The 26,944-nt window shown below is 53.1% G+C and overlaps 1 protein-coding gene and 1 pseudogene across 10 annotated transcripts in view; one reads left to right on the forward strand and one right to left on the reverse strand.

Annotated features, from left to right (window-relative positions):
* Positions 1 to 26,944, forward strand: part of DTNB (dystrobrevin beta) — a 136,864-nt gene that overhangs the window by 73,897 nt on the left and 36,023 nt on the right. For 9 of the 10 annotated variants that reach the window (XM_073562040.1, XM_073562036.1, XM_073562039.1 and 6 more), the window contains exons 7-9: positions 4,315 to 4,420; positions 6,081 to 6,247; positions 10,892 to 11,016. In XM_073562040.1, coding sequence (XP_073418141.1) covers positions 4,315 to 4,420; positions 6,081 to 6,247; positions 10,892 to 11,016 — 398 coding nt within the window. The remainder of the gene's footprint in view (positions 1 to 4,314; positions 4,421 to 6,080; positions 6,248 to 10,891; positions 11,017 to 26,944) is intronic. The other variant, XM_073562032.1, reaches the window with a different exon arrangement.
* On the reverse strand, positions 444 to 1,358 carry LOC141074307 (serine/arginine-rich splicing factor 9 pseudogene; annotated as a pseudogene).

A 26,944-nucleotide genomic window follows, 5' to 3' on the forward strand; every position in this document is an offset into this window, starting at 1 on the left:
TGGCTACTGTAATGTAAAGTCTCTCTAAATACAGGCGGATCCTCCTTTCAGGCATTTTTGCATAGACTTGGGGGAAGGGGGAAGGAGGCCACCTCTCCCTACTGGAGTGTTCAAACAACATGCATAGATTGTACTTCATATTTTCAGAGAACCAATAGGTCATCAACATGTTAGCAAACATTGTTCAATTATCCTGTGCCTATGTTTCCCAAGGATAGTAGAACAATACTAGGAGTACAATACCCAGACAGATACATTAGCTAATCAGCTGCCAGTCCACACACATTAATTCAATTGACAATAAGAGTCAACATTAAGTCTTATATGAAAAATAGCCTCTTTCCCTGGGCCTACTGAAATAATATGTCTGGTTATTTCAGATTAAATGCGATGTCGCCACATACTTCCCCCATCTTAATTAGCCAGACGCGATAGGCTTCCAATCATTCTTCTTCACTTCTCGGGGACAATCTGTTAGCATGTCTTTAAGCACAGACACGAGTGTAAGAGGTTTCACCTTCATAAGAAGAAACTTTGTATCATCCGGTTTCCTCAAAGCATATTCCATGTCGTCCTTGTGAACAAACTCCCCAATCCTGGTTCCATCCCTGTGCACATCAGCATAGCAGACATTTCCAGCTTCTCTCATATGATCTTTTAGATCCTGCCAACTTCCTGAACTGGGGAAGCTCTGAGACGAAGACTCTGTATTCAGTTAGCCGAGAAGGTGATCTGTTCCTCCAGCGGAGTCCTCCAAAACCTCCCCATGTTTAACTTCTTGACCTGGGAAACTCCACACGTAATCGACGCGAACCAAACTCATATCCATTGCTTCCACTCACGGCATTCTCCGCCTCTTGCGGATCCTGGAAGCTAATGAAGGCGAATGGTGTGGCACCACCTCCCCCATGATTCTTCAGCTCGATGGTACAGATCCTCCCGTACTGATGGAACAACTCCTCCCGTACATTGGCCGGTAAATTGCCCATGTAAATGTGCTCATTCCCCGAGCGCTGAACCCCAGACCTGGAGAAGGCCACTTGGCTGCCTGGTAAATGGTGTTCTCGTGGGACAATATATGGGCTTTCTAGGGTGATGGAAGACCCAGTGTTCCGAGGTCCCTGGGCCTTGATATCACTGAGCTTGACTGGCTGGAGGTGGCTGTGGAGGTTGGATGGTGTAGGGTGGACAAGCTGCCATATAGTGTGAACAGGGTATATCACTTCATCCTCTGCTGGTGTATCCCGTGGTAGTGCCCACTCAGACCCTGATGGCTCATATTGGTAGGCGTTGACTAAGTGGACCGGCATATGGGCTCCAGGCATGGGGCCCGGGCCCTGTAGACAATCTTCGGCCATGTGTCCATGGTGCCCTCACATGTAACAGCGCCCTTGGTTAGGCTAATCATGGGTCCTGTTTGTAAACCTTTGTCCTAGTGGGGTTTCTGCTGGGTAGTGGGATAGTCCTCGAATGGCTGGTAGCTGCTTAAATCTTTGGTTGAAGGGTCTCCTGGGATCGTTGGGCATATAGGTCTCCAGTGAGGGCGATTAGCTGTAAACTCATCTGCCAATCTGGCTGCTTCTTCTGGGGTTTTGGGCTTCTTGTTGGCTACCCACTCTTGAATTTTGGGGGCCATTTTCTCCATAAGCATCATTGGAGTGGGCAGCCCGACCATCGAGCCAGCAGTTGCAGTGTCATTGGAGTTAACTGCCAAATTCTACATAGGAGACCCCATGGAGAGACAATATCTGGAACTTGGTGCGATATCTTTCGGGGGTGATGGTAAAAAGGGACAACAGGATGTTCTTAGTAATATAATAGTCCAGACAGTCCTGAGGCCCAAGAGACTGAACGTCATCCCGTGCCCGACTAGTCAAACTAGTCCTCGAGAATTTGGCCCAATCAGTTGTTGGCATCGGGTGCATCAAAGCTTTGCAGAGGTTGATCAGCCTCTGTGTTGGACTCATTAAACACTGGCACATCTCTGTAGCGAAGATGATTTCCTTGGTGATGGGCCATCATGGAGATAGGGTCCGGCGTTGGTGGTAGGGGTACTGGAACTCCCGAAACTGATTCAATAACACAAGCCCTTTCCTCACTTGAGGCTCCGGGTCCCAATGCAATCAACAATTCCTGGATTCGGGCTGCTGGTGATTGGGTATTTGATTCCAGACTACCACTGGATCCTGGATTTGGCATGCAGTTTAATTCCTCTGGGTTCACTTCAGCTGAGTTTTCATTGTCCTCCATGATGTTCTGGGCATTCCAACGGACCAATTCCTGTATCAAATTTGGCTCAGTGTCGTTGGCCCTGTATTCGATCTGTCAAAGCTGGCACAACTCCTGTAGCCGCCTTTTCTTGTTGCGGTTGTATGTCCCCTCCGGTCCTCCTCCCAAGGCCAAGCTAGTGCTATTGGAGGACATGGTAGCGTCCGAAACCTGCTATGTATGCCTCACCTATGGTCTTCTGGGTCTGTCTGTATGCCTTTTTGGTTGTGGACCTCTTTAACGGTGTGTACGAACACCAGTCCCGTGCAGCTCTCCTGGATTCTTCGGGCTATGTAGTATCCCACCGCTGCAAACATAATGTGAAGACACAGGGGTCAGCGGGTGCTCTAAACAGCTAGCTTAAGCCCCATGGAGCAGGGCACATGGTACAGAATTCCTACTTTCCTTTTATCGTGTGTGTAATACTACTCAGACAACACAGGGTAAGGGTCACACAGTGTGGCAATACTTCCCAAGATGGTGCACATTAGAGTCTTACCCCTCTGCTGACTCGCCAGAAGCTAACCAAAAGCAGTGAGGTATGTGGCCAGGAGACCCGATTGTCCCAACCTGGGTTCTTCAAGACGTCTCTGAGGATTCAGTGATGGTCAATGGAGCAGATCTATATTCTTCCAACTGGGGCCGTGGTCCCCTAAGCTGGCATCCTGTAGAATGTCAAATCTATGTCCCTCATGATGGAGCCATGATGTCCTGGCTGCTGTCCTGTAGAGTGTTCCTGGCTGCGGTTTTGTAAAGAGTTTCTGGTTCTTTGGATCTCTTAGCTGATCTGTTATTGAGGCCTATCCCACTTATGTGGCTCACAACTGTTGTCCTTCAAGCCAGGATCCAGAGGTCAAGAGGAAGATGTGATGAGATTAACTCACATTGTTTGACTATTTAATCAATCTGCATAGTTTTTACTCCTCTGTTTTGCAAGTCGACGAGCCACAGGACCCACACAATGGTTATTCAACGTATTAAGCAAACGTCCATTGCTCAATGACCCTGTATTATTGTATTGGAATGATAGCAGACAATAAGCTGTAGGAGCTGATATAAGAGGCAAACATCAGCCATTCAAAAATATAGAAAATCAGCGTTTAAGACTCCTGTGACAGCAGTGTATGGTTCTTGACCAACAAACAAATACAAGAGCGTCAACATATAGTTAAGAGTCTATGCCTCCTGGATTACGGAAAATAGACATCTGGGTAATTAAGATAAAATGCTGTGCGTATATGAGTGTGAGGTGTGTATACGGAGGTTGCAGTGTGTATACGGAGGCTGCGGTGTGTATACGGAGGCTGCGGTGTGTATACGGAGGTTGCGGTGTGTATACGGAGGTTGCGGTGTGTATACGGAGGTTGCGGTGTGTATTCGGAGGTTGCGGTGTGTATACGGAGGTTGCGGTGTGTACACGGAGGTTGCGGTGTGTACACGGAGGTTGCGGTGTGTACACGGAGGTTGCGGTGTGTACACGGAGGTTGCGGTGTGTACACGGAGGTTGCGGTGTGTACACGGAGGCTGCGGTGTGTACACGGAGGCTGCGGTGTGTACACGGAGGTTGCGGTGTGTACACGGAGGTTGCGGTGTGTACACGGAGGTTGCGGTGTGTACACGGAGGTTGCGGTGTGTACACGGAGGTTGCGGTGTGTACACGGAGGCTGCGGTGTGTACACGGAGGCTGCGGTGTGTACACGGAGGCTGCGGTGTGTACACGGAGGCTGCGGTGTGTACACGGAGGCTGCGGTGTGTACACGGAGGCTGCGGTGTGTACACGGAGGCTGCGGTGTGTACACGGAGGCTGCGGTGTGTACACGGAGGCTGCGGTGTGTACACGGAGGCTGCGGTGTGTACACGGAGGTTGCGGTGTGTATACGGAGGTTGCGGTGTGTATACGGAGGCTGCGGTGTGTATACGGAGGCTGCGGTGTGTATACGGAGGTTGCGGTGTGTATACGGAGGCTGCAGTGTGTATGGCGGCGCTGCGTTTATGTCTGAGTGTTTCTGCTGCTGTCAGTCAGTGAATTGCTCTTGTGTGTTGCAGAAGATCATCGCCCTGAACATGTTCTTAGACACCGTCATGGCCGACCCCCCTCCTCAGTGCCTCGTCTGGTTACCTCTGATGCATCGGCTGGCCCATGTAGAGAACGGTGAGTGAGACCAGTGAATACTCTGTGCTGCTGGAAGTACTGAAGCAAGTACTTGTATGGCTGCGGCCCCCTCTTCAGCATAGCCTGCGACCCCCAGCTCTGCTCTTTCTACGTATCCTGTGGCCACTGGCTCTGCCTCAGCGAAGTCTGCGGTTCCCTGCTCTCTGCCCCCTGTGAGGCCCCCACCTCTCCCCCCTCTGCAGCCCCTGCCTCTCCGCCCTCTGCGGCCCCCCGGCTCTGCCACCTCTGCGGCCCCCGGCTCTGCCACCTCTGCGTATCCTGCGGCCCCAACTCTGCCCTTTTGCGTAGCCTGCAGCCCCTGGCTCTGCCCTCTCTGCGGATCCTGCGGATCCCAGCTCAGCCCTCTGTGAGGCACCCACCTCTCCCCCCTCTGCAGCCCCTGGCTTTGCCCGCTCTGCCCCCTCTGCAGTACCCAACTCTGCCCTCTCTGTGCAACCTGTGGTTCTCGGCTCTGACCCCTCTGCAGCCCCCGCCTCTGCCTCCTCTCAGTAGCCTGCAGTTCCCGGCTCTGCCCCCTCTGCGTATTCTGCGGCCCTGACTCTGCCTCTTTGTGTAGCCTGCAGCCCCTGTTTCTGTCCTCTCTGCTTAGCCTGCGGTTTTCGGCTCTGCCCCCTCTGTGTATCCTGTGGTTCCCGACTCTGCTTCCTCTGCGGCCCCCCGGCTCTGCCACCTCTGCGGCCCCCCGGCTCTGCCACCTCTGCGGCCCCCGGCTCTGCCACCTCTGCGTATCCTGCGGCCCCAACTCTGCCCTTTTGCGTAGCCTGCAGCCCCTGGCTCTGCCCTCTCTGCGGATCCTGCGGATCCCAGCTCAGCCCTCTGTGAGGCACCCACCTCTCCCCCCTCTGCAGCCCCTGGCTTTGCCCGCTCTGCCCCCTCTGCAGTACCCAACTCTGCCCCCTCTGTGCAACCTGTGGTTCTCGGCTCTGACCCCTCTGCAGCCCCCGCCTCTGCCTCCTCTCAGTAGCCTGCAGTTCCCGGCTCTGCCCCCTCTGCGTATTCTGCGGCCCTGACTCTGCCTCTTTGCGTAGCCTGCAGCCCCTGTTTCTGTCCTCTCTGCTTAGCCTGCGGTTTTCGGCTCTGCCCCCTCTGTGTATCCTGTGGTTCCCGACTCTGCTTCCTCTGCGGCCCCCAGCTCTGCCTCTTCTGCAGCCCTCATCTCTGCCTCCTGTGGCCCCAGGCTCTGCCTGCCTCTGTTGCCTCAGGCTCTGCCCCCCTCTGTGGCCGCTGGCTCTGCCCCCCTCTGTGGCTGCTGGCTCTGCCCCCTCTGTGACCCCCGACTCTGCACCCTCTGTGTTCCCCGGATTTTCCCCCTCTGTGTATCCTGTGGTTCCCGGCTCTGCCCCTGCTGCGTAGCCTGCGGCCCCTGCCTCTTCCCCCTCTACAGCCCTCTTTCTGCCCCCTCTGCGACCCCTGGCTCTGCCCCCTCTGAGGCTCCTGGCTCTGCCCCCATGTGCGTAGCCTGCATTTCCTGGCTCTGCCCCCTCTGAGGCCCCAGGCTCTGCCCCCTCTGCGTTTCCTGGCTCTGCCCTCTCTGCGCCGGCTGGTGTTTGGCGGATCCTCACTCCGGCCCTCATGCTGCGCGGCGAACCCTCGCTCTGTCTGGCTCCGCCCCCGTTAACCCCGTCTCTCCTGCCCGCAGTCTTCCATCCGGTGGAGTGCTCGTACTGCCGCTGTGAGAGTATGATGGGCTTCCGCTATCGCTGCCAGCAGTGCCACCATTACCAGCTGTGCCAGAGCTGCTTCTGGAAGGGCCACGCCAGCGGGCCGCACAGCAACCAGCACCAGATGAAGGAGCACTCGTCCTGGGTGAGTCGTCCTCTCTGCACTGCTGGGGGCCACATGTCACTCTGGGGCCCCCAATGTGTGGCCCCTTCCTGGTGTCTGCAGAAAGGGGTTATCTAGCATGCAATATTAGTGGGGTCTGCGGGGCATTTCCAGGCTTCCTCCCCGGCCCACCCTGCCCCACCGGCTCCGTCATCCGCTTTCTCCGGTCCTGGACTCCAGGCTGCGCTGATTCTTCTCACAGCTGCAGATTTGTTACAATGTATCTGATTGTTACAACTCCCTGAAGACAAAAAGAGAAGAAGAAAATAGCAACTGAATGCGACGTGTAAGAAAGTCCTGTTCCTGCTGAACTGGTGTGATGGAGCAAAGCCCCCCACAACACCGTATACCGGGAAGCCCCCACAGGACCTGCCATTTACCGGGAGCCCCCTACAGGGCCTGCCGTGTACGGGGATCCCCCCACAGGACCTGCCGTTTACCAGGAGCCCCTCACAGGACCTGATGTATACAGGGAGCCCCCCCACAGGACTTAACATATACCGGGAGCCCCTCACAGGACCTGCCGTATACGGGGAGCCCCCTACAGGACCTGCCGTTTACCGGGAGCCCCTCACAGGACCTAATGTATACAGGGAGCCCCCCCACAGGACTTAACATATACCGGGAGCCCCCCACGGGACCTGCCGTATACGGGGAGCCCCCCACAGGACCTGCCGTTTACCGGGAGCCCCTCACAGGACCTGATGTATACGAGGAGCCCCCTCACAGGACCTGACATATACCGGGAGCCCCCCACAGGACCTGCCATATACGGGAAGCCCTCCACAGGACCTGCCGTTTACCGGGAGCCCCTCACAGGACCTGATGTATACGGGGAGCCCCCCACAGGACCTGCTGTTTACCGGGAGCTCCTCACAGGACCTGATGTATACGGGGAGCCCCCCACAGGACCTGACATATACCGGGAGCCCCCCACAGGACCTGCCATATACGGAAAGCCCTCCACAGGACCTGCCATATACGGGAAGCCCTCCACAGGACCTGCCGTTTACCGGGAGCCCCTCACAGGACCTGATGTATACGGGGAGCCCCCCACAGGACCTGCCGTTTACCGGGAGCCCCTCACAGGGCCTGATGTATACGGGGAGCCCCCCACCGGACCTGCCGTTTACCGGGAGCCCCTCACAGGACCTGATGTATACGGGGAGCCCCCCACAGGACCTGCCGTTTACCGGGAGCCCCTCACAGGACCTGATGTATACGGGGAGCCCCCTCACAGGACCTGACATATACCGGGAGCCCCCCACAGGACCTGCCATATACGGGAAGCCCTCCACAGGACCTGCCGTTTACCGGGAGCCCCTCACAGGACCTGATGTATACGGGGAGCCCCCCACAGGACCTGCCGTTTACCGGGAGCCCCTCACAGGGCCTGATGTATACGGGGAGCCCCCCACAGGACCTGCCGTTTACCGGGAGCCCCTCACAGGACCTGATGTATACGGGGAGCCCCCCCACAGGACTTAACATATACCGGGAGCCCCCCACAGGACCTGCCGTATACGGGGAGCCCCCCACAGGACCTACCATTTACCGGGAGCCCATCACAGGACCTGATGTATACGGGGAGTCCCCTCACAGGACCTGACATATACCAGGGGCCCCCCACAGGACCTGCCATATACGTGGAGCCCCCCACAGGACCTGCCGTTTACCGGGAGCCCCTCACAGGACCTGATGTATACGGGGAGCCCCCCCACAGGACTTAACATATACCGGGAAGCCCCCACAGGACTTGCCATTTACCGGGAGCCACCCACAGGGCCTGCCGTATACGGGGAGCCCCCCACAGGACTTGATGTATACGGAGAGCCCCCCCCACAGGACTTAACATGTACCGGGAGCCCCCCACAGGACCTGCCATATACCAGGAGCCCCCCACAGGACCTGCCGTATATGGGGAGCCCCCCACAGGACCTGCCGTATATGGGGAGCCCCCCACAGGACCTGCCGTATACGGGGAGCCCCCCACTGGACCTTCCATTTACCAGGAGACCCTCACAGGACCTGATGTATACGGGGAGCCCCCCCACAGGACTTAACATATACCGGGAGCCCCCCACAGGACCTGCCATATACGGGGAGCCCCCCCACAGGACCTGCCGTATATGGGGAGCCCCCCACAGGAACTGCCGTATACTGGGAGCTCCCATTCAAGACCCGCCGTATACCAGGAACACCCCACAAGACCTGCCATATACCGGGAACACCCCACAAGACCCGCCATATACCGGGAACACCCCACAAGACCCGCCGTATACCAGGAACACCCCACAAGACCCGCCGTATACCAGGAACACTCCACAAGACCCGCCGTATACCAGGAACACTCCACAAGACCCGCCGTATACCAGGAACACTCCACAAGACCCGCCGTATACCGGGAACACTCCACAAGACCCGCCGTATACCGGGAACACCCCACAAGACCCGCCGTATACCAGGAACACTCCACAAGACCCGCCGTATACCAGGAACACTCCACAAGACCCGCCGTATACCAGGAACACTCCACAAGACCCGCCGTATACCGGGAACACTCCACAAGACCCGCCGTATACCGGGAACACCCCACAAGACCCGCCGTATACCAGGAACATCCCACAAGACCCGCCGTATACCGGGAACATCCCACAAGACCCGCCACATACCGGGAACACCCCACAAGACCCGCCGTATACCAGGAACATCCCACAAGACCCGCCGTATACCGGGAACACTCCACAAGACCCGCCGTATACCGGGAACACTCCACAAGACCCGCCGTATACCGGGAACACTCCACAAGACCCGCCGTATACCAGGAACATCCCACAAGACCCGCCGTATACCAGGAACATCCCACAAGACCCGCCACATACTAGGAACACCCCACAAGACCCGCCGTATACCAGGAACATCCCACAAGACCTTCCATATACCAGGAACACTCCACAAGACCCGCCGTATACCGGGAACACTCCACAAGACCCGCCGTATACCGGGAACACCCCACAAGACCCGCCGTATACCAGGAACATCCCACAAGACCCGCCGTATACCGGGAACATCCCACAAGACCCGCCACATACCGGGAACACCCCACAAGACCCGCCGTATACCAGGAACATCCCACAAGACCCGCCGTATACCGGGAACACTCCACAAGACCCGCCGTATACCGGGAACACTCCACAAGACCCGCCATATACCAGGAACATCCCACAAGACCCGCCGTATACCGGGAACACTCCACAAGACCCGCCGTATACCAGGAACACCCCACAAGACCCGCCGTATACCAGGAACATCCCACAAGACCCGCCGTATACCAGGAACATCCCACAAGACCCGCCACATACTAGGAACACCCCACAAGACCCGCCGTATACCAGGAACACCCCACAAGACCTTCCATATACCAGGAACATCCCACAAGACCCGCCATATACCAGGAACACCCCACAAGACCTGCCGTACACCGGGAACACCCCACAAGACCCGCCGTATACCGGGAACACTCCACAAGACCCGCCGTAATCTTTGACCTGGAGAATCCTTTTTACCCCACAATTAATGCCAAAAATCACCGGCTGAGTTGTGGATTTTTCCGGTATTCGATAAGTTATTTACCGTTGTTCACATTTATAACTCGATCCACAAAAATAAAGTCCTCGTTCAGCGCGGTGGAGGAAAAATAACAAGGTTATGGAGGAAATAAAAGCACAAAATGGAAAAATCACCAGTTTATGAAGGGGTTAATGTTCTGCCTGCGGAGTACAGCGTGGTGCAGGAGTAGTGGGTGAGATGCTCTGCAGGACGCGGGGTGAGTACGGTCAGAAGTCCCTCCAGGACCACGTGAATTAGTCAGATATTTCTGCAGAGTGACGGCTGCTGTCACTTCTCCTGCACGCCTGTCACCAGCGGGTGGCGCTCTCTGCACACATCTGATCAGCGGGGTGTTCTCACTCTCCTCACTGTGCTTTCTGTGCTCTCTTCATGTGTCTGGCAGCGTTCCTCCTCCTCCTATTCACTATGCGATCGGCTCCCTATGTCAGGGTCACAATGCAGGCGGGGAGCGAGCAGCAGCAAAACACTATCTGCTGCACACAGTGTCTGCACTGGAAAACGCGCAGGGGTCCAGTAGGTCGCCATGTGCAAGAACTTTTACCCCAGTGTCCTGATCTCTGTGATCAACCATCCTTCCTCCTCTCTCTGATGGGGTCCCCTGTCCCTCGCCACTCTCTCTGGTGGGGTCCCCTGTCCCTCGATCCTCTCACTGGTGGGGTTCCCTGTCCCTCGCCCCTCTCTCCGGTGGGGTTCCCTGTCCCTCGATCCTCTCACTGGTGGGGTTCCCTGTCCCAAGATCCTCTCACTGGTGGGGTTCCCTGTCCCTCGCCACTCTCTCCGGTGGGGTCCCCGTCCCTCGCCCCTCTCTCCGGTGGGGTTCCCTGTCCCTCGATCCTCTCACTGGTGGGGTTCCCTGTCCCTCGATCCTCTCACTGGTGGGGTTCCCTGTCCCTCGCCCCAGTGACAGCTGATATAAGTGGCAGGTGAGGTAGTGTCTGGTGGGGGTAGTAGTACTCGCATGTTGTGACGTTTCCTTTGTGGTTTTTATGTCTACAGAAGTCGCCAGCGAAGAAGTTAAGTCACGCGATCAGTAAATCTCTTGGTTGCGTCCCAACGAGAGAAATGCCACATCCGGTGTTCCCAGAGCACCCCGAAAAACCACTGGACCTCTCCCACATCGTGTGAGTACAGGACGCTGGCTCTGACTGGGGGGCTCTGTGCCAGGGTCTTTCCCCTATAGATGGTGACTGCATGCTGATCTGTGCTGCAAACTCAGGATCTGTCCGATCTCTATACCGTGTGACCCTCGCACTGATAGATGACGCCCCCCCTCCTCCCCAGGTCCAGAGACTCCGACCTTTATATTATGTTGTAATTATATCACAGGATGTGTCGTTTCCAGCTGTGTCCAGGGCCCAAACAACAAAATCACTGCAAGAAGTGGCCACAGTGCAGAAAGCCCTATATGAGGAAGTCAGGCAGTGGATTACTATCATGGCTGGTCTGGGATGGCGGGAGCAGATATAATGGACGGCTTATAATGACCGGCGCTGCCATTATCCACCTGCTCTATGATCAGCGTCATCACTCATTATGTGTAATTAGCACAGAGCATCTGTGTGACGAACAGCCCACGGCCGTTCGTCCAAATACGGGCGACTAACGGGGGGTCCCGCTGCCACCAATATGCGACGGACAGCGGACCCTGTGTCACCACTATGTCACAGTCCCACCACTGACACGGGTGTATCAGCGGACGGAGGGACGAGACACACTGCCGGCACACGGCTATCACAGGCACGGTTGGGGCTTATCTTAGTTATCCCACCACTGGCACCATATGACCAAAATATCCAGCAAGCTACTCTCGCTCTACAATTTGCCGCGGGGGTGGTTTTATTTTGGATGCCCCACCACTGCTATCAACCTTCCAAGTACTGCGGGGATTTATGTATATCCCACTTTCTCAGTTCCACTTTGGAACTCGCAGCTCTCCGGCGCCCCCTTACCCTCAGGTCAGTCAGGGAACTGCACCTAGGATAATTGGTCGCTGGACGGGCTGCCTGTTGTGAACCGGCAATTAGGCTTCTGCAGTAAGGGAATTATCAATGCTGTGGCCGCAGACCCTTATTCAGCAATATAAGACCCTTCTGGACTGCCAGCAAGCCGCAATAGCCGTGCACAACGCGCTGCCACCAGTCACGGTTACTTAATTCACAGTGTTAAATTAAGAGGGTCCGTGGCAAACCCCTTGAATTAGTAGCGATTATCTATCAAAGGCGTATAGTTCGATTCTTAGAGCATGGAGACAGATCTAAATAATTATTTCATTTATTTTCCGAAAGAGGACAGTGATTACAGATAAAAGTTGCTATAAAATTGAGACATAAAATAGGTATAGTACAGGTATAAAATAAAAGGATTAAAATGGTAGAAAGTCACACTCACATGTGGTCAGTTGGCATCCCATGTGGCTTTTTAAGGGGGGTGGAGGCGGAGCTGCACTTCTCCGCTCATCTGCGGGTCTTTCTAGCACGACGACTTGAGCTGTTCTGAGCTGGTTCTGCCAGGGAATGCCTTATAGACTTTCCTATGTGACATCACGGAGAGGTGCATTCTGGGTTGATCCCACCTCTCTTATCCAAGTTATGTTTTGGCTACAAAACTTAGATTAGCTATAACTTTATGGGAGAAGCTTGTATGGACTCATCAGTGGTATCATGTTTCCCAGCGTAATGAGCCTATCAAGAAAACATCAAACATCTATGCGATATGACCGTCCATTTGGGCGCAAATCCTATCTCATGTTCTGGACAGGGTAGAACTTTGAAAGATACGCGGTATCGAAGCTGGGACCGTTCAGGTTACAAAAATATGATTTTCATATCTCTACTTGGTACGGTTTTCGCAGGGCAGGCTCTTAAAGGGTTACTTCTAATCTTTATTTCAAACAAAGAGTTTTCCTTTCCCGCACTTTTTTTCCCTCTTTCAGCTGAGGCTGAGAGAAGCCAAATGGGGTGACAGGAAATTGGTTTATGGCACTCGGGGGGAAGGGAAGTTGCTGCAGTGCAATGTAACTGAGACACTGGCGGGCAGCTTCTCAAAGAAAATGGAGGATTTGTTAGCACATTGCAACAGAAAACATATCTTGCAGACATTGTACATCACACCTCCCCCCTTAAGAGGGCGCTAAGGAGGCATTACCTCTCGGTAATCGGCCATGCGCACCTCAGCGGGTTCGCCCCGGCGGGACAACCCATCGGCATTGCCGTTTTCACTGCCCTTCCTGTGTTTTACAGTAAAATCGTATTGTTGAAGGGCAAGGCTCCAGCGGAGCAACCTTCCATTGGTTCCGGACACTGTGTGCAACCAGCTCATAGGGTTGTGGTCAGTTACCACCGTGAAGGCGCGCCCGTACAGGTAGGGCTGCAAACGCTGCAGTGCCCACACCATGGCCAGACACTCCTTCTCGATGGTCGAGTATGCCACTTCCCTTGGCAAAAGTTTCCGGCTCAGATACAACACGGGGTGCTCTTGGTCCCCCGAATCGACCTGGCTAAGCACAGCACCGAGGCCAAACTCGCTGGCGTCGGTCTGTACCAGAAACGGGCGACTGCTGTCGACTGCTCTCAACACTGGAGAGTTGCACAGGGCTGCTTTCAAAGCTTGGAAAGCCGCCTCACAGTCATCTGTCCAGTTGACTGTTTGGGGTAGCCTCTGCTTGGTGAGGTCAGTCAAGGGTTTGGCAAGGGCGCTATAGTCCTGTACGAACCGCCTATAGTACCCTGCAGTGCCCAAGAAGGACTTCACCTGTTTCTTGGTCCTGGGGGTGGGCCAGGACACGATTGCGTCCACTTTTTCTGGCTCCGGACTCATGGAACCCCCGCCTACCCGGTGCCCCAGGTAGTGGACCTTGCGCATGCCTTTCTGGCACTTCCCCGGCTTGATGGTCAGGCCTGCCTGGTGAAGACGCTTGAGCACCTCCTGGAGGTGCTGAAGATGTTCCTCCCAGGTGGAACTGAAGACGGCAATATCGTCTAAGTACGCCACCGCGTACTCCTCCAGTCCCCGAAGCAGGTGGCTGACCATCCGCTGGAAAGTGGCAGGGGCATTCTTCATGCCGAAGGGCATGACCGTGGACTCGTACAGTCCAAAGGGGGTGATAAAGGCAGATTTCTCCTGCGCCTCAGGGCTCAGGGGAATCTGCCAGTATCTCCGACTCAAATCCATGATGGATATGTAGTTGGCGTTTGTCAACCGCTCGAGCAGATCCTCGATGCGCGGCATCGGGTGGGCATCAGAGGTTGTGATGGCGTTGAGCCCCCTGTAGTCCACGCAGAACCTGGTGGTTCGATCCTTTTTAGGCACGAGGACTACAGGTGAAGCCCACGCGCTTTTTGACCGTCGAATCACCCCCAGCCTTAACATCTCATCGATCTCTTGGCGCATGAGTTGTTGCACCGTTTCAGAGATCCGATAAGGTGTTCGCCGTAATGGGGCGTGATTCCCGGTGTCCACCTCATGAACCGCTAACTCCGTCCTCCCCGGTTGGTTGGTGAACACGGGCCGGAAGAGTTCCAGGGTGGCCATCAACTGCAACCGCTGGGACACGGTGAGCGAACCACTTATCTCCATGTCCTCAATGGACCCATTGGCCTTGGCCTGGGCCAGCATGTCCAGGAGGGGATCTTCCTCCCCATCCTCTGGCAGATTGCAGACCGGTGGACGCAAGCTTCACGTTCGTAGTGCGCCTTCAGCATGTTGACGTGAAAGGCCTTGCGCCTACCCCGAGCATGGTCAAGCGTGACCACGTAGGTGACCGGGTTGAGCTGTTGGTGGACGACGTATGGGCCTTCCCAGGCTGCCTGAAGTTTATCCGTTGGTACAGGGACCAGCGCCCACACCTTTTGACCCACCTGGTAGGTCCGCTCCCGGGCGTTCTGGTCGTACCAGCGCTTCTGGTCAGCCTGAGCCTGCGTCATGTTGTCATGCACCAACTGCGTCAAGGTCTGCATCTTGTCACGGAAGCGCATGACATAATCCACGATGGACACTTCTGTGGGGTTTGGCTCATCTTCCCAGGATTCTCTTATCAACCCAAGGGGTCCCCGGACTCGCCTGCCATACAGGAGCTCGAAGGGGGAGAACCTGGTCGAGGCCTGCGGAACTTCTCTGTAAGCGAACAGCAGGTGTGGGAGGTACCACTCCCAGTCGCGCCCTTGGGTCTCAACCAGTATGCGGAGCATCTGTTTGAGGGTACCGTTGAAACGTTCACACAAACCATTAGTCTGTGGGTGATACGGACTCGATACCAGCTGCGTCACCTGCATTTTCTCACAGAGAGCCTCCATTAGGCGAGACATGAATTGGGGCCCTTGATCGGCAAGCATCTCCCTGGGAAATCCTACCCTTGAAAAGATGGTCACCAGTGCGTCAGCCACCTTATCTGCCCTGGTTGAAGACAGAGCTACTGCCTCTGGGTACCGGGTAGCGTAGTCTACCACGGTGAGAATGTATCGCTTTCCGGAGCTGCTGGGGACGGACAGCGGTCCTACAATGTCCACCGCGATTCTCTGGAAAGGCTCCTCTATCACCGGCAAAGGAATAAGGGGAGCCTTAAGAGCAGGCCCCGCCTTACCCACTTTTTGACAGGTGGCGCAGGTGCGGCAGTAGTGTGTTACATCTGTCCCCATCTTGGGCCAATAGAAGTGTTGAGACAGCCGTGCCTTTGTTTTGCTGATCCCCAAGTGTCCAGCGAGTGGAATCTCATGGGCAATCCGCAACAACTCAGTTCTGAACTGATAGGGGACGACCAGCTGTCTTTCCCTCAACCACTCCTTTTTAGGATCTCCGGGTACTGTCTCCCGGTACAACCTTCCTCGTTCCCAGAACACCCTCTCCTTATCAGGCTTGGAGGTGGGCGTCTCGGCGAGACCTCTCAATTTCTCCAGGCTCGCATCTGAGTGCAGAGCAGCCTGGAACTCCATGCTGGAGGCTGCCAGAAGTGACGTCAGGGTACCTCCTTTACTGGGACCCTCTGGAACCGGCTCTGGGTTCACCTCTGGTTCAGTCTCTCCTGTAGCAGCAGAGGGTCCAGAAGACAGTGCGTTACCTGCGATCTGGGCACTCTGACTGCGTGTGACAGCTGCTATGTATGCTGTCTCCCTGGGGATTTCTACAGACCCACCAGCCGGTGCTGGCTTGGGCTCTACCTCCCCATCCACCCCCAACACTTCAGGAGCAGGGCTACTTATGGGCCAGTTACCTTCCTCGGTGGCACTGGTCAGCTGCATGGCATTACCTTCCTCATGGTCCCCATGCACCTCCCCATTTCCTTGAGCACCGTTGCTTACTCCTGCCAGGGGTTCCTCAGCCGTCTCACTCCGCAGAGTGACGGGACTGAGCACTTCTGTACCTGTGGACACATCTACCGCTTCAAAGAAAGGGTTAACGGGTTCAGTCGGCACAGATACATCAACATCATCATCATCCTTCCTAGGAGAAGAATGGTTATCAGTTTGCTTTGGTACATTCACATCAGCATCAGCATCATACCTGGGGAAAGAATGGTTGTTAGTTACATCATTACTCATCAAGGCATTAGCAGGTAACACATTCAGTTTCCCATCATCAACATCATCAGGGTTAACGTTACCCTTATTATCAGTTTGGGGAAGGGTGTCAGGGACATAGTATGCAACCATCCTCCCCAAGTCAGTCCCCAATAAAACATCAGTGGGCAGGTTTTCAGACACTCCCACCTCCCTCAACCCGCTCCCGGCACCCCAGTCCAGGAAAACTCGTGCCACTGGCAAGGGACAACGGGTGCCTCCAATCCCGATGACAGTCAGGGTTTTCCCCTCAACAAACTCTTCAGGGGCCGCCAGTCCAGGACGGATGAGGGTTCGTTCAGCCCCTGTGTCCTTGAGGCCTGTAGCAAGACGGGCCCCCACCTGAACAGGTTGAACGTTGTCGTCAGCCCTCCCAACCACACCTCCCACCAAAAGAACAGAGGCGTTGGGCCCGGGGGCCTTGGCTGGGGGGTTCTTCGGCCTATCCGGACAGGTGTAAGAGAAGTGACCAGGCCGCTTGCAGTGGTGACACAGGCGACTGTCAGTAGCCGGCCTGTTGTTGGCAACAGGGACAGGGCCTCCGGAGGGACGGCTAGCTGGGGCATTGGGGTTGGGTGCAGGCTTACCCCCTCTCCAGCTGGTGGTGACTGGCCTCCGCGTCTCTGGCTTCCGGTTGGCCTCGTAGTTGTCGGCAATCTGCGCCGCTTTGTCCGCGTTCGTTGGTTCGCGGTCCAGGATGAACTGTCGGACCTCAGCTGGGCAGAGATGCAGGAACTGGTCTTTGATCATCAGGTCCCGTAGCTGCTCAAAGGTTTCAACGGACAGTCCATGGATCCACTGGTCAAAGTGGGTCCTGAGTCCTTGCACCACATCACCGTAGCTATCGTGTGGGCCACGTTGGAGGTGCCGGAACTTCTTTCGGTATACCTCAGGTGTCAGTCGGTATTTGGCGATCAGCGCCTGCTTTATGGCGTCATAGTCATCATCGGCTTCTGGCGGAAGAGAAGCAAATGCCTCCAGGGCTTTGCCTTTTAGCCCTGGGGTCAAATACCTTGCCCATTGGTCTCTAGGCAGCTGGTACTGTCTGCAGGCTTTCTCAAAGGCTCGCAGAAACGTGTCCAAGTCCCCATCCTTTTCCATCACGGGAAAATGCTCTGGCCGGGGTTTAGGAGTTTGGACGCTGCTGGGCTCACGGCTTCGGGCTGTGGGGGCATTCCCACCCCGCTGGAGTACCTCCAGTTCATGGGCCCTCTGTGCCTGGCGCTCGGCTCTCTCAGCCTCTCTTTGGCGCTCAGCTCTCTCCTGAGCTTGCTGGATCAGCTGCAGACGTCCAACATGGTCTTCGGCAGGGAGTTGCTGTAGAGCCAATTGCAGATAGGGGTCCAGGACTTCCCGGCTGGCGGTCTGCACCATCTGGACCCCTGCGGCTGCACCATCGGCACGGGTGCTGCCTTCTGCGCCCTGGCTCTCTTCCCATTGCACTAGAGCCGCGACCAACTGGGCTTTGGTCTTGTCGGCGACATCAATCTGCTTTGACGTGCACAGGGACCTCAGGATGTCCTTATTAAGCTGCTTATAATAAGATTCTCCCCATGTAGCCATGGTTGCCAAATAAAAGATAGAAAAGAAAAACGAAGAAATGGGAGGGAATACTTGTACGTACACACAAATGTCTCAGAACTAGTAACCACCTAGTCTGTTCTCCAAAACCTATGATGCAGGATTCCATCAGGAACCGTGCAGGTTTTTAGTGAGAGGAATGATTGCTCAAACCAAATCACTAATGCTCTAGGATTATCCCACCGCTCTGCCACCAATATGTGACAAACAGCCCACGGCCGTTCGTCCAAATACGGGCGACTAACGGGGGGTCCCGCTGCCACCAATATGCGACGGACAGCGGACCCTGTGTCACCACTATGTCACAGTCCCACCACTGACACGGGTGTATCAGCGGACGGAGGGACGAGACACACTGCCGGCACACGGCTATCACAGGCACGGTTGGGGCTTATCTTAGTTATCCCACCACTGGCACCATGTGACCAAAATATCCAGCAAGCTACTCTCGCTCTACAATTTGCCGCAGGGGTGGTTTTATTTTGGATGCCCCACCACTGCTATCAACCTTCCAAGTACTGCGGGGATTTATGTATATCCCACTTTCTCAGTTCCACTTTGGAACTCGCAGCTCTCCGGCGCCCCCCTTACCCTCAGGTCAGTCAGGGAACTGCACCTAGGATAATTGGTCGCTGGACGGGCTGCCTGTTGTGAACCGGCAATTAGGCTTCTGCAGTAAGGGAATTATCAATGCTGTGGCCGCAGACCCTTATTCAGCAATATAAGACCCTTCTGGACTGCCAGCAAGCCGCAATAGCCGTGCACAACGCGCTGCCACCAGTCACGGTTACTTAATTCACAGTGTTAAATTAAGAGGGTCCGTGGCAAACCCCTTGAATTAGTAGCGATTATCTATGAAAGGCGTATAGTTCGATTCTTAGAGCATGGAGACAGATCTAAATAATTATTTCATTTATTTTCCGAAAGAGGACAGTGATTACAGATAAAAGTTGCTATAAAATTGAGACATAAAATAGGTATAGTACAGGTATAAAATAAAAGGATTAAAATGGTAGAAAGTCACACTCACATGTGGTCAGTTGGCATCCCATGTGGCTTTTTAAGGGGGGTGGAGGCGGAGCTGCACTTCTCCGCTCATCTGCGGGTCTTTCTAGCACGACGACTTGAGCTGTTCTGAGCTGGTTCTGCCAGGGAATGCCTTATAGACTTTCCTATGTGACATCACGGAGAGGTGCATTCTGGGTTGATCCCACCTCTCTTATCCAAGTTATGTTTTGGCTACAAAACTTAGATTAGCTATAACTTTATGGGAGAAGCTGGTATGGACTCATCAGTGGTATCATGTTTCCCAGCGTAATGAGCCTATCAAGAAAACATCAAACATCTATGCGATATGACCGTCCATTTGGGCGCAAATCCTATCTCATGTTCTGGACAGGGTAGAACTTCGAAAGATACGCGGTATCGAAGCTGGGACCGTTCAGGTTACAAAAATATGATTTTCATATCTCTACTTGGTACGGTTTTCGCAGGGCAGGCTCTTAAAGGGTTACTTGTAATCTTTATTTCAAACAAAGAGTTTTCCTTTCCCTCACTTTTTTTCCCTCTTTCAGCTGAGGCTGAGAGAAGCCAAATGGGGTGACAGGAAATTGGTTTATGGCACTCGGGGGAAGGGAAGTTGCTGCAGTGCAATGTAACTGAGACACTGGCAGGCAGCTTCTCAAAGAAAATGGAGGATTTGTTAGCACATTGCAACAGAAAACATATCTTGCAGACATTGTACATCACAATCTGCGTCTCCTAACGAGCCTCAATCACATCCCAGCTCCTAATAACAGATTGCTGCTTCTCCTCACTTTCTGGAGCAGTGGCTCCGGGTCATCATCCCTCATCTATGGGGTCAAAATAAAACAGCACTTACCTGATATCTAGCACCTGCCCAACTGGAGGGGTCCGTGTGGGTAAGAAATACTCAAAAAGTCTGAAAGTGCCCTCCAAAGTGTCATCATCATCAGTATCATCTATAATATTTGGTCTCGGAGGCATAGGATGGGCACTGTTATGGGCATAAGATGGGAGCCATAATGGGCATGGGATAAGCGCCGTAGTGGGCATGGGATGGGTGCCTTAATGGTCATGGGATGGGCGCCTTAAAGGGCATGGGATGGGTGCCATAACGGGCATGGGATGGGGCCTTAATGGGCATGGGATGGGGGCTGTAATGGGCATAGGAAGAGGACATTAGTATGCATAGGGAAAAGGTCATTTTACCCTCACCCTGTGTTGTCTGAGTAGCGTTATGCCCACGTTAACGGGAGAGCGGGCATTCGGTGGGACAATCCCTGGTCCATGTGGTTCCAGTTAGCGGACTTGTGCACCCGCCGATCCCCCCGTTTCCCCACTGATGGGCACTGTAATGGGCATAGGATGGGGCGCTGTAATGAGCCTAGGATGGGGCGCTGTAATGAGCCTAGGATGGGGCGTTGTAATGGGCATAGGATGGGGCGCTGTAATGAGCCTAGGATGGGGTGCTGTAATGGGCATAGGATGGGGCGCTGTAATGAGCATAGGATGGGCGCTGTAATGAGCCTAGGATGGGGCGCTGTAATGGGCCTAGGATGGGGAGCTGTAATGGGCCTAGGATGGGGCGCTGTAATGGGCATAGGATGGGGCGCTGTAATGGGCATAGGATGGGGCGCTGTAATGGGCTTAGGATGGGGCGCTGTAATGGGCATAGGATGGGGCGCTGTAATGGGCATAGGATGGGGCGCTGTAATGGGCCTAGGATGGGGCGCTGTAATGGGCCTAGGATGGGGCGCTGTAATGGGCTTAGGATGGGGCGCTGTAATGGGCATAGGATGGGGCGCTGTAATGGGCATAGGATGGGGCGCTGTAATGAGCCTAGGATGGGGCGCTGTAATGAACCTAGGATGGGGCGCTGTAATGAGCCTAGGATGGGGCGCTGTAATGAGCCTAGGATGGGGCGTTGTAATGAGCCTAGGATGGGGAGTTGTAATGGGCATAGGATGGGGCGCTGTAATGAGCCTAGGATGGGGCGCTGTAATGGGCATAGGATGGGGCGCAGTAATGAGCATAGGATGGGCTGCTGTAATGAGCCTAGGATGGGGCGCTGTAATGGGCATAGGATGGGGCGCTGTAATGGGCATAGTATGGGGCGCTGTAATGAACCTAGGATGGGGCGCTGTAATGGGCATAGGATGGGGCGCTGTAATGGGCATAGGATGGGGCGCTGTAATGAGCCTAGGATGGGGCGCTGTAATGGGCATAGGGTGGGGCGCAGTAATGAGCATAGGATGGGGCGCTGTAATGAGCCTAGGATGGGGCGCTGTAATGGGCATAGGATGGGGCGCTGTAATGGGCATAGGATGGGGCGCTGTAATGAGCCTAGGATGGGGCGCTGTAATGGGCATAGGATGGGGCGCAGTAATGAGCATAGGATGGGGTGCTGTAATGAGCCTTGGATGGGGTGCTGTAATGGGCATAGGATGGGGCGCTGTAATGGGCATAGTATGGGGCGCTGTAATGAGCCTAGGATGGGGCGCTGTAATGGGCATAGGATGGGGCACTGTAATGGGCATAGGATGGGGCGCTGAAATGAGCCTAGGATGGGGCGCTGTAATGGGCATAGGATGGGGCGCAGTAATGAGCATAGGATGGGGCGCTGTAATGAGCCTAGGATGGGGCGCTGTAATGGGCATAGGATGGGGCGCTGTAATGGGCATAGTATGGGGCGCTGTAATGAGCCTAGGATGGGGCGCTGTAATGAGCCTAGGATGGGGCGCTGTAATGGGCATAGGATGGGGCGCTGTAATGGGCATAGGATGGGGCGCTGTAATGGGCATAGGATGGGGCGCTGTAATGGGCATAGGATGGGGTGCTGTAATGAGCCTAAGATGGGGCGCTGTAATGAGCCTAGGATGTGGAGCCTTAAGATATGTGGAGTGGAGGAAGCAGATTCCTCTCTCTTTCTGATATTTTTATCTTTAGGGTCTGATATCTTTTTCGGTTAATTTCTCGATTTACATCCTTTGACATAAAGACCTTTCCAAAAATCTCAGACACCAGAACCCCTCTCATTCTTGTATGGAGCCTCTGTTTCCACGACTTTGCATCCAGTTCTATGTGTACATGTTAATGATGGGGGTCCTCCTGTGAAGAGTGGGTTCATCAATCCATCTGCCTTCTATCTATAGATAGTAGGTTATTCACGACCCATCAGATTTGTGACTCTCGTCAGTCTGTTGTTAGTTACTCTCACACATATTTAGTATGGCCGTCTCGTGCCTCCTACGTGGACCATCGGAGGACGGGCTTTTCTGCCCTTGACATATTTATGGACAATCTAGCAGATTCTTCTGTAAATATAGACCCCCTACGTTACCCCCAGAACACTGCCTTATACGCACCTATATACAGCAGATCCCAGTCTAACCCCCAATAATCCATTGTAGAAAAAATGTTTCCGCACAGTGTTAACACTGCAGGGAGCATTATGGGGGTTTAGTGCTGCCAGTGGCAGAATTGGGAGTGCCTGGGATTGTGGGGTCAGGCAGGGTAGTATAGCACTTACACACTGCACCAGATCCTCTCCTGTCACCAGTGAACCGCACATACACTGAACCGTCATCATGTGCTGGAATAAGGAGGACGGTGTCTGTAAAATATTACCTGAGCAGATAGACTTTGACTCGGGGCGGCACTCCGACTGTGTGAGAAACACTAAGACGGAAAGGTGAGACGGGGCGAGACCTCCGGAGGAGGAGGAAGAAGAGATAGCTGACCGGCCACACAGCACTCGCTGCTTCCAGTGTTCATGGGGTTAATTCAAAGTGTGGAGGTATAATCGATATAATGCTGTGTAATAATGTGCGTGTGTGATAGCGCCGAGCCTCTGCTCTCTGTAGGTGGTCTCGGCTGGCTATGAACAGGTGGTCTCGGCTCTCTATGTATAGGTGGTATTAGGTAGGTATATATAGGTGGTCTCGGCTCTGTGTATATATGTAGTCTCGGCTTTCTGTGTATATAGGTGGTCTCAGCGCTCTGTATATACAGTGGCATGTAAAAGTTTGGGTACCCCTGGACAAAATTACTGTTATTGTGAACAGTTAAGCAAGTTGAAGATGAAATTATCTCGCTTAAAGTTAAAGGTGACATTTGTATTTTAGGCAAAAAAATATATACTTTCATCTTTTACATTTTAACAAATACGAAAAGGAAAATAGGCCCATGCAAAAGTTTGAGCACCCTTCATGGTTAGTGTGACGACACAGCATTTCTTCTTAATTATGCCAGACATTAATTACATAGGCCCACAATCCTAGACTGTTTTCTGAAGTACTGACTATTCTTGTAGGTTAAATTGATATTTGTAAATGGACGAATGGTTTTTATTTACCTCTTATATCATCTCCTACAGTTTATCTTCTGTTATCTTTGCAAAACAGAGATGCAGGGTTACTGAACAATGACGGTTGCTGATATGTTGATTACACATTGTACCAGGCCATGCAGTTGTTGACTTGCAAACATTGAAGGATAAACTATAAATTATCAAACAAAGCTAGTTAACCTCATCACACTTGCCCCTTATCCTATGAATGATGGCTTGAAGGACAAGTGTGAACTGTATAAGGAGACTTTGCCTGTGTTCCAAATGAGACTACAGGATATCAGCTTAGGGGACCTCAGCCCCAGCCGGAAGAATATAGATCTGCTCCATTGACCATCACTGAATTCTCAGACACGTCTTGAAGGATCCACATTGGGACAATCAGGTGGCCACATACCTCACTGCTTTCGGTTAGCTTCCTAAGCTTGTCGTTACCTCCTCTCTGTGGGGGCCTGCCAAAAGCGAGGTAGCAGTAGCCGACACTAGAAGCAGCGCTGATCCCAGCGATTCAGCTGAAGGGTGAGACTCTGTAAATTGCACCATCTTGGGTATTTTACTGTCCTTTGTGTTATTGTGTGTGGTTCAATAAATTATTTCCACACTGTGTTCGCCTCTCCCTGTGTTGTCTGAGTAGTGTTCTGTCCACAGGGAGAAAGAGCGAGTGTTCGGTGGTGTGAGCCCTGGTCCATGTGGTCTTTTTAAAGACAGCTGGGCCAGCGGGCGAGCGCAACCACTGACTCCATGTCTCCACACTTAATATCTAGTAGCACCCCCTTTTGAAACTCACAGCTTGTAAACACTTTTTGTAGCCAGACAAGAGCCTTTCAGTTCTTGTTTGAGGGATTTCCCTCCATTCTTCCTTGGAGAATTCCTCCGGTTCTGTAAGATTCCTGGGTCGTCTTCCATCCTCTGCTATTTTGAGGTCTAGCCACAGATTTTCAATGATGTTCAGATCAGGAGACTGTGAGGGCCTTTGTAAAACCTTCAGCTTGCGCCTTTTGAGGATTTTGACGTGTGTTTAGGACCATTATTCATTTGTAGAAGCCATCCTCTTCCTCATCCTCTTTTCACCTTCAGCTCTTTTACAGGCGGTATTATGTTTGCTTCAAGAATTTCTTGAAATTTCATTGAATCCATTGTTTCCTCTACCAGTGAAATGTTCCCCGTGCCATTGGCTGCAACACAGCTGTAAAGCATGATTTATCCACCCCCATAATTAAAGAAGTTGTCCACTACTTGGACAAAGTCTTCTTATACCCCTCGCTTGTCCCCATAAAATAATAAAGCTTATACTCGCCTCCCGTGCCGGTGGCGTTCCCGCGGTGTTGGCACTCCATCTCTTGGGGCTCCTGTGCTGCTGTTGTGACACGTGATGTCGGCGCCTAATCAGCCCTGGCATTACTGTCTCCACTTCCATTCGAATTCAGCAGAAAGAGGAAGTCTGAGATCACTGCAGCCCTCATGTTCGATTTGTTCCAAGGTGAGGACGATTGGGCGCTGACGTCACAACAACCGCACGTGAACCCCGGGACCGCTAGTGTCGACACCGGAGGTGAGTGTAAGCTTTATTATTTTATGGATACCAAATATTTTGATCAAGAAGAGGCTGCCCTAGTAGTGGACAACACCTTTTAATGATTGCCTAGATGTTCTTTTCCTAAAATTCTGTGCCTTTTTTTCTCGACACATATCTTTGATCATTGTGGCCAAAGAGTTCTATTTTAACCTAATGGGTCTACAGGACTTGTCTCCAAAATGCATCAGGCTTGTTTAGATGGCTGACGCTGAATTTTATGGTGAAGTTGCAGGAGAGGTTTTCTTCTGATGACTCTTCCATGAAGGCCATATTTATGCAGGTGTCTCTGAACCGTAGAACAGTGCACCACAACTTCAGAGTCTGCTAAATCTTTCTGAAGGTCTTTTGCAGTCAAGCGTGGGTTCTGATTTGCCTCTCTCAATCCTACGAGCAGCTCTCAATGAGATTTTGCTTAGTCTTCCAGACTTTATCTTAACCCCGCTGTTCCTGTTAACTGCATTTCATAATTACATTTGAAACTGAGGAGAGGGCAACTTTTATAAATCTGGGAAATTTGCATCACCTGACCTTTCCTAACGAGGACAGTGAACAAATCCATAACCCTAACAGGCTAAATAAGGGCTGATTCCTTGGTCAAAGTTATCTGAGCACAAAAATCTCCAAGGGTGCCAACTCTCCAAACTTGTGCATCGGCCCATTTTACTTTTTGTAATTTTTGAAGATGTAAGAGATGAAAATATATATATATTTTTGCCTAAAATACACAGGAAATGTGTCGTCTGTAACTTTAGACCTTTTAGAGATCATTTCGTCTTCAACTTGCTTAACTATTCACAAATTCACATTAACAGTAATTTTGAGCAGGGATGCCCAATTTTACATGCCACTGTCTCTGCTCCCGGTGATCTTGACTGTCGGTATACAGATGGTCTCGGTTCTGTGTATATAGGTGATCTCAACTGTCTGTACAGGTGGTCTCGGCTCTCTGTATAGGTGATCTTGGCTCTCTGTATATAGGTGGTCTCGGCTCTCTGTATAGGTGATCTTGGCTCTTTGTATATAGGTGGTCTTGGGTCACTGTATAGGTGGTCTCAGTTCTGTGTATGAAGGTGGTCTAGGCTCTGTGTGTATAGGTGGTCTCAGATGTCTGCATCAAGGTGATCTCCGCTCTCTGCATACAAAATGGTCTTGGCTCTCTGTATACAGGTGGTCTCGGCTCTCTGTGTATAGGTGGTCTCGGCTCTCTGTATATAGGTGGTCTCGGCTCTCTGTATACAGATGGTCTCGGGCTCTATACAGGTGGTCTCGGCTCTCTGTGTATAGGTGGTCTCGGCTCTCTGTATATAGGTGGTCTCGGCTCTCTATACAGGTGGTCTCGGCTCTCTATACAGGTGATCTTGGCTCTCTATACAGGTGGGCTCAGCTCTCTATACAGGTGGTCTCGGCTCTCTGTGTATAGGTGGTCTCTGCTCTCTGTATATAGGTGGTCTCGGCTCTCTGTATACAGGTGGTCTCGGCTCTCTGTATACAGGTGGTCTCGGGCTCTATACAGGTGGTCTCGGGCTCTATACAGGTGGTCTCGGCTCTCTGTGTATAGGTGGTCTCGGCTCTCTGTATATAGGTGGTCTCGGCTCTCTGTATACAGATGGTCTCGGGCTCTATACAGGTGGTCTCGGCTCTCTGTGTATAGGTGGTCTCGGCTCTCTGTATATAGGTGGTCTCGGCTCTCTATACAGGTGGTCTCGGCTCTCTGTACAGGTGGTCTTGGCTCTCTATACAGGTGGGCTCGGCTCTCTATACAGGTGGTCTCGGCTCTCTGTGTATAGGTGGTCTCTGCTCTCTGTATATAGGTGGTCTCGGCTCTCTGTATACAGGTGGTCTCGGCTCTCTGTATACAGGTGGTCTCGGGCTCTATACAGGTGGTCTCGGCTCTCTGTGTATAGGTGGTCTCGGCTCTCTGTATATAGGTGGTCTCGGCTCTCTACAGGTGGTCTCGGGCTCTCTATACA

Source organism: Dendrobates tinctorius, unplaced genomic scaffold (genome assembly GCF_039654945.1).
Source record: "Dendrobates tinctorius isolate UK_male_01 unplaced genomic scaffold, ASM3965494v1 ptg000332l, whole genome shotgun sequence".
NCBI lineage: Eukaryota > Metazoa > Chordata > Amphibia > Anura > Dendrobatidae > Dendrobates > Dendrobates tinctorius.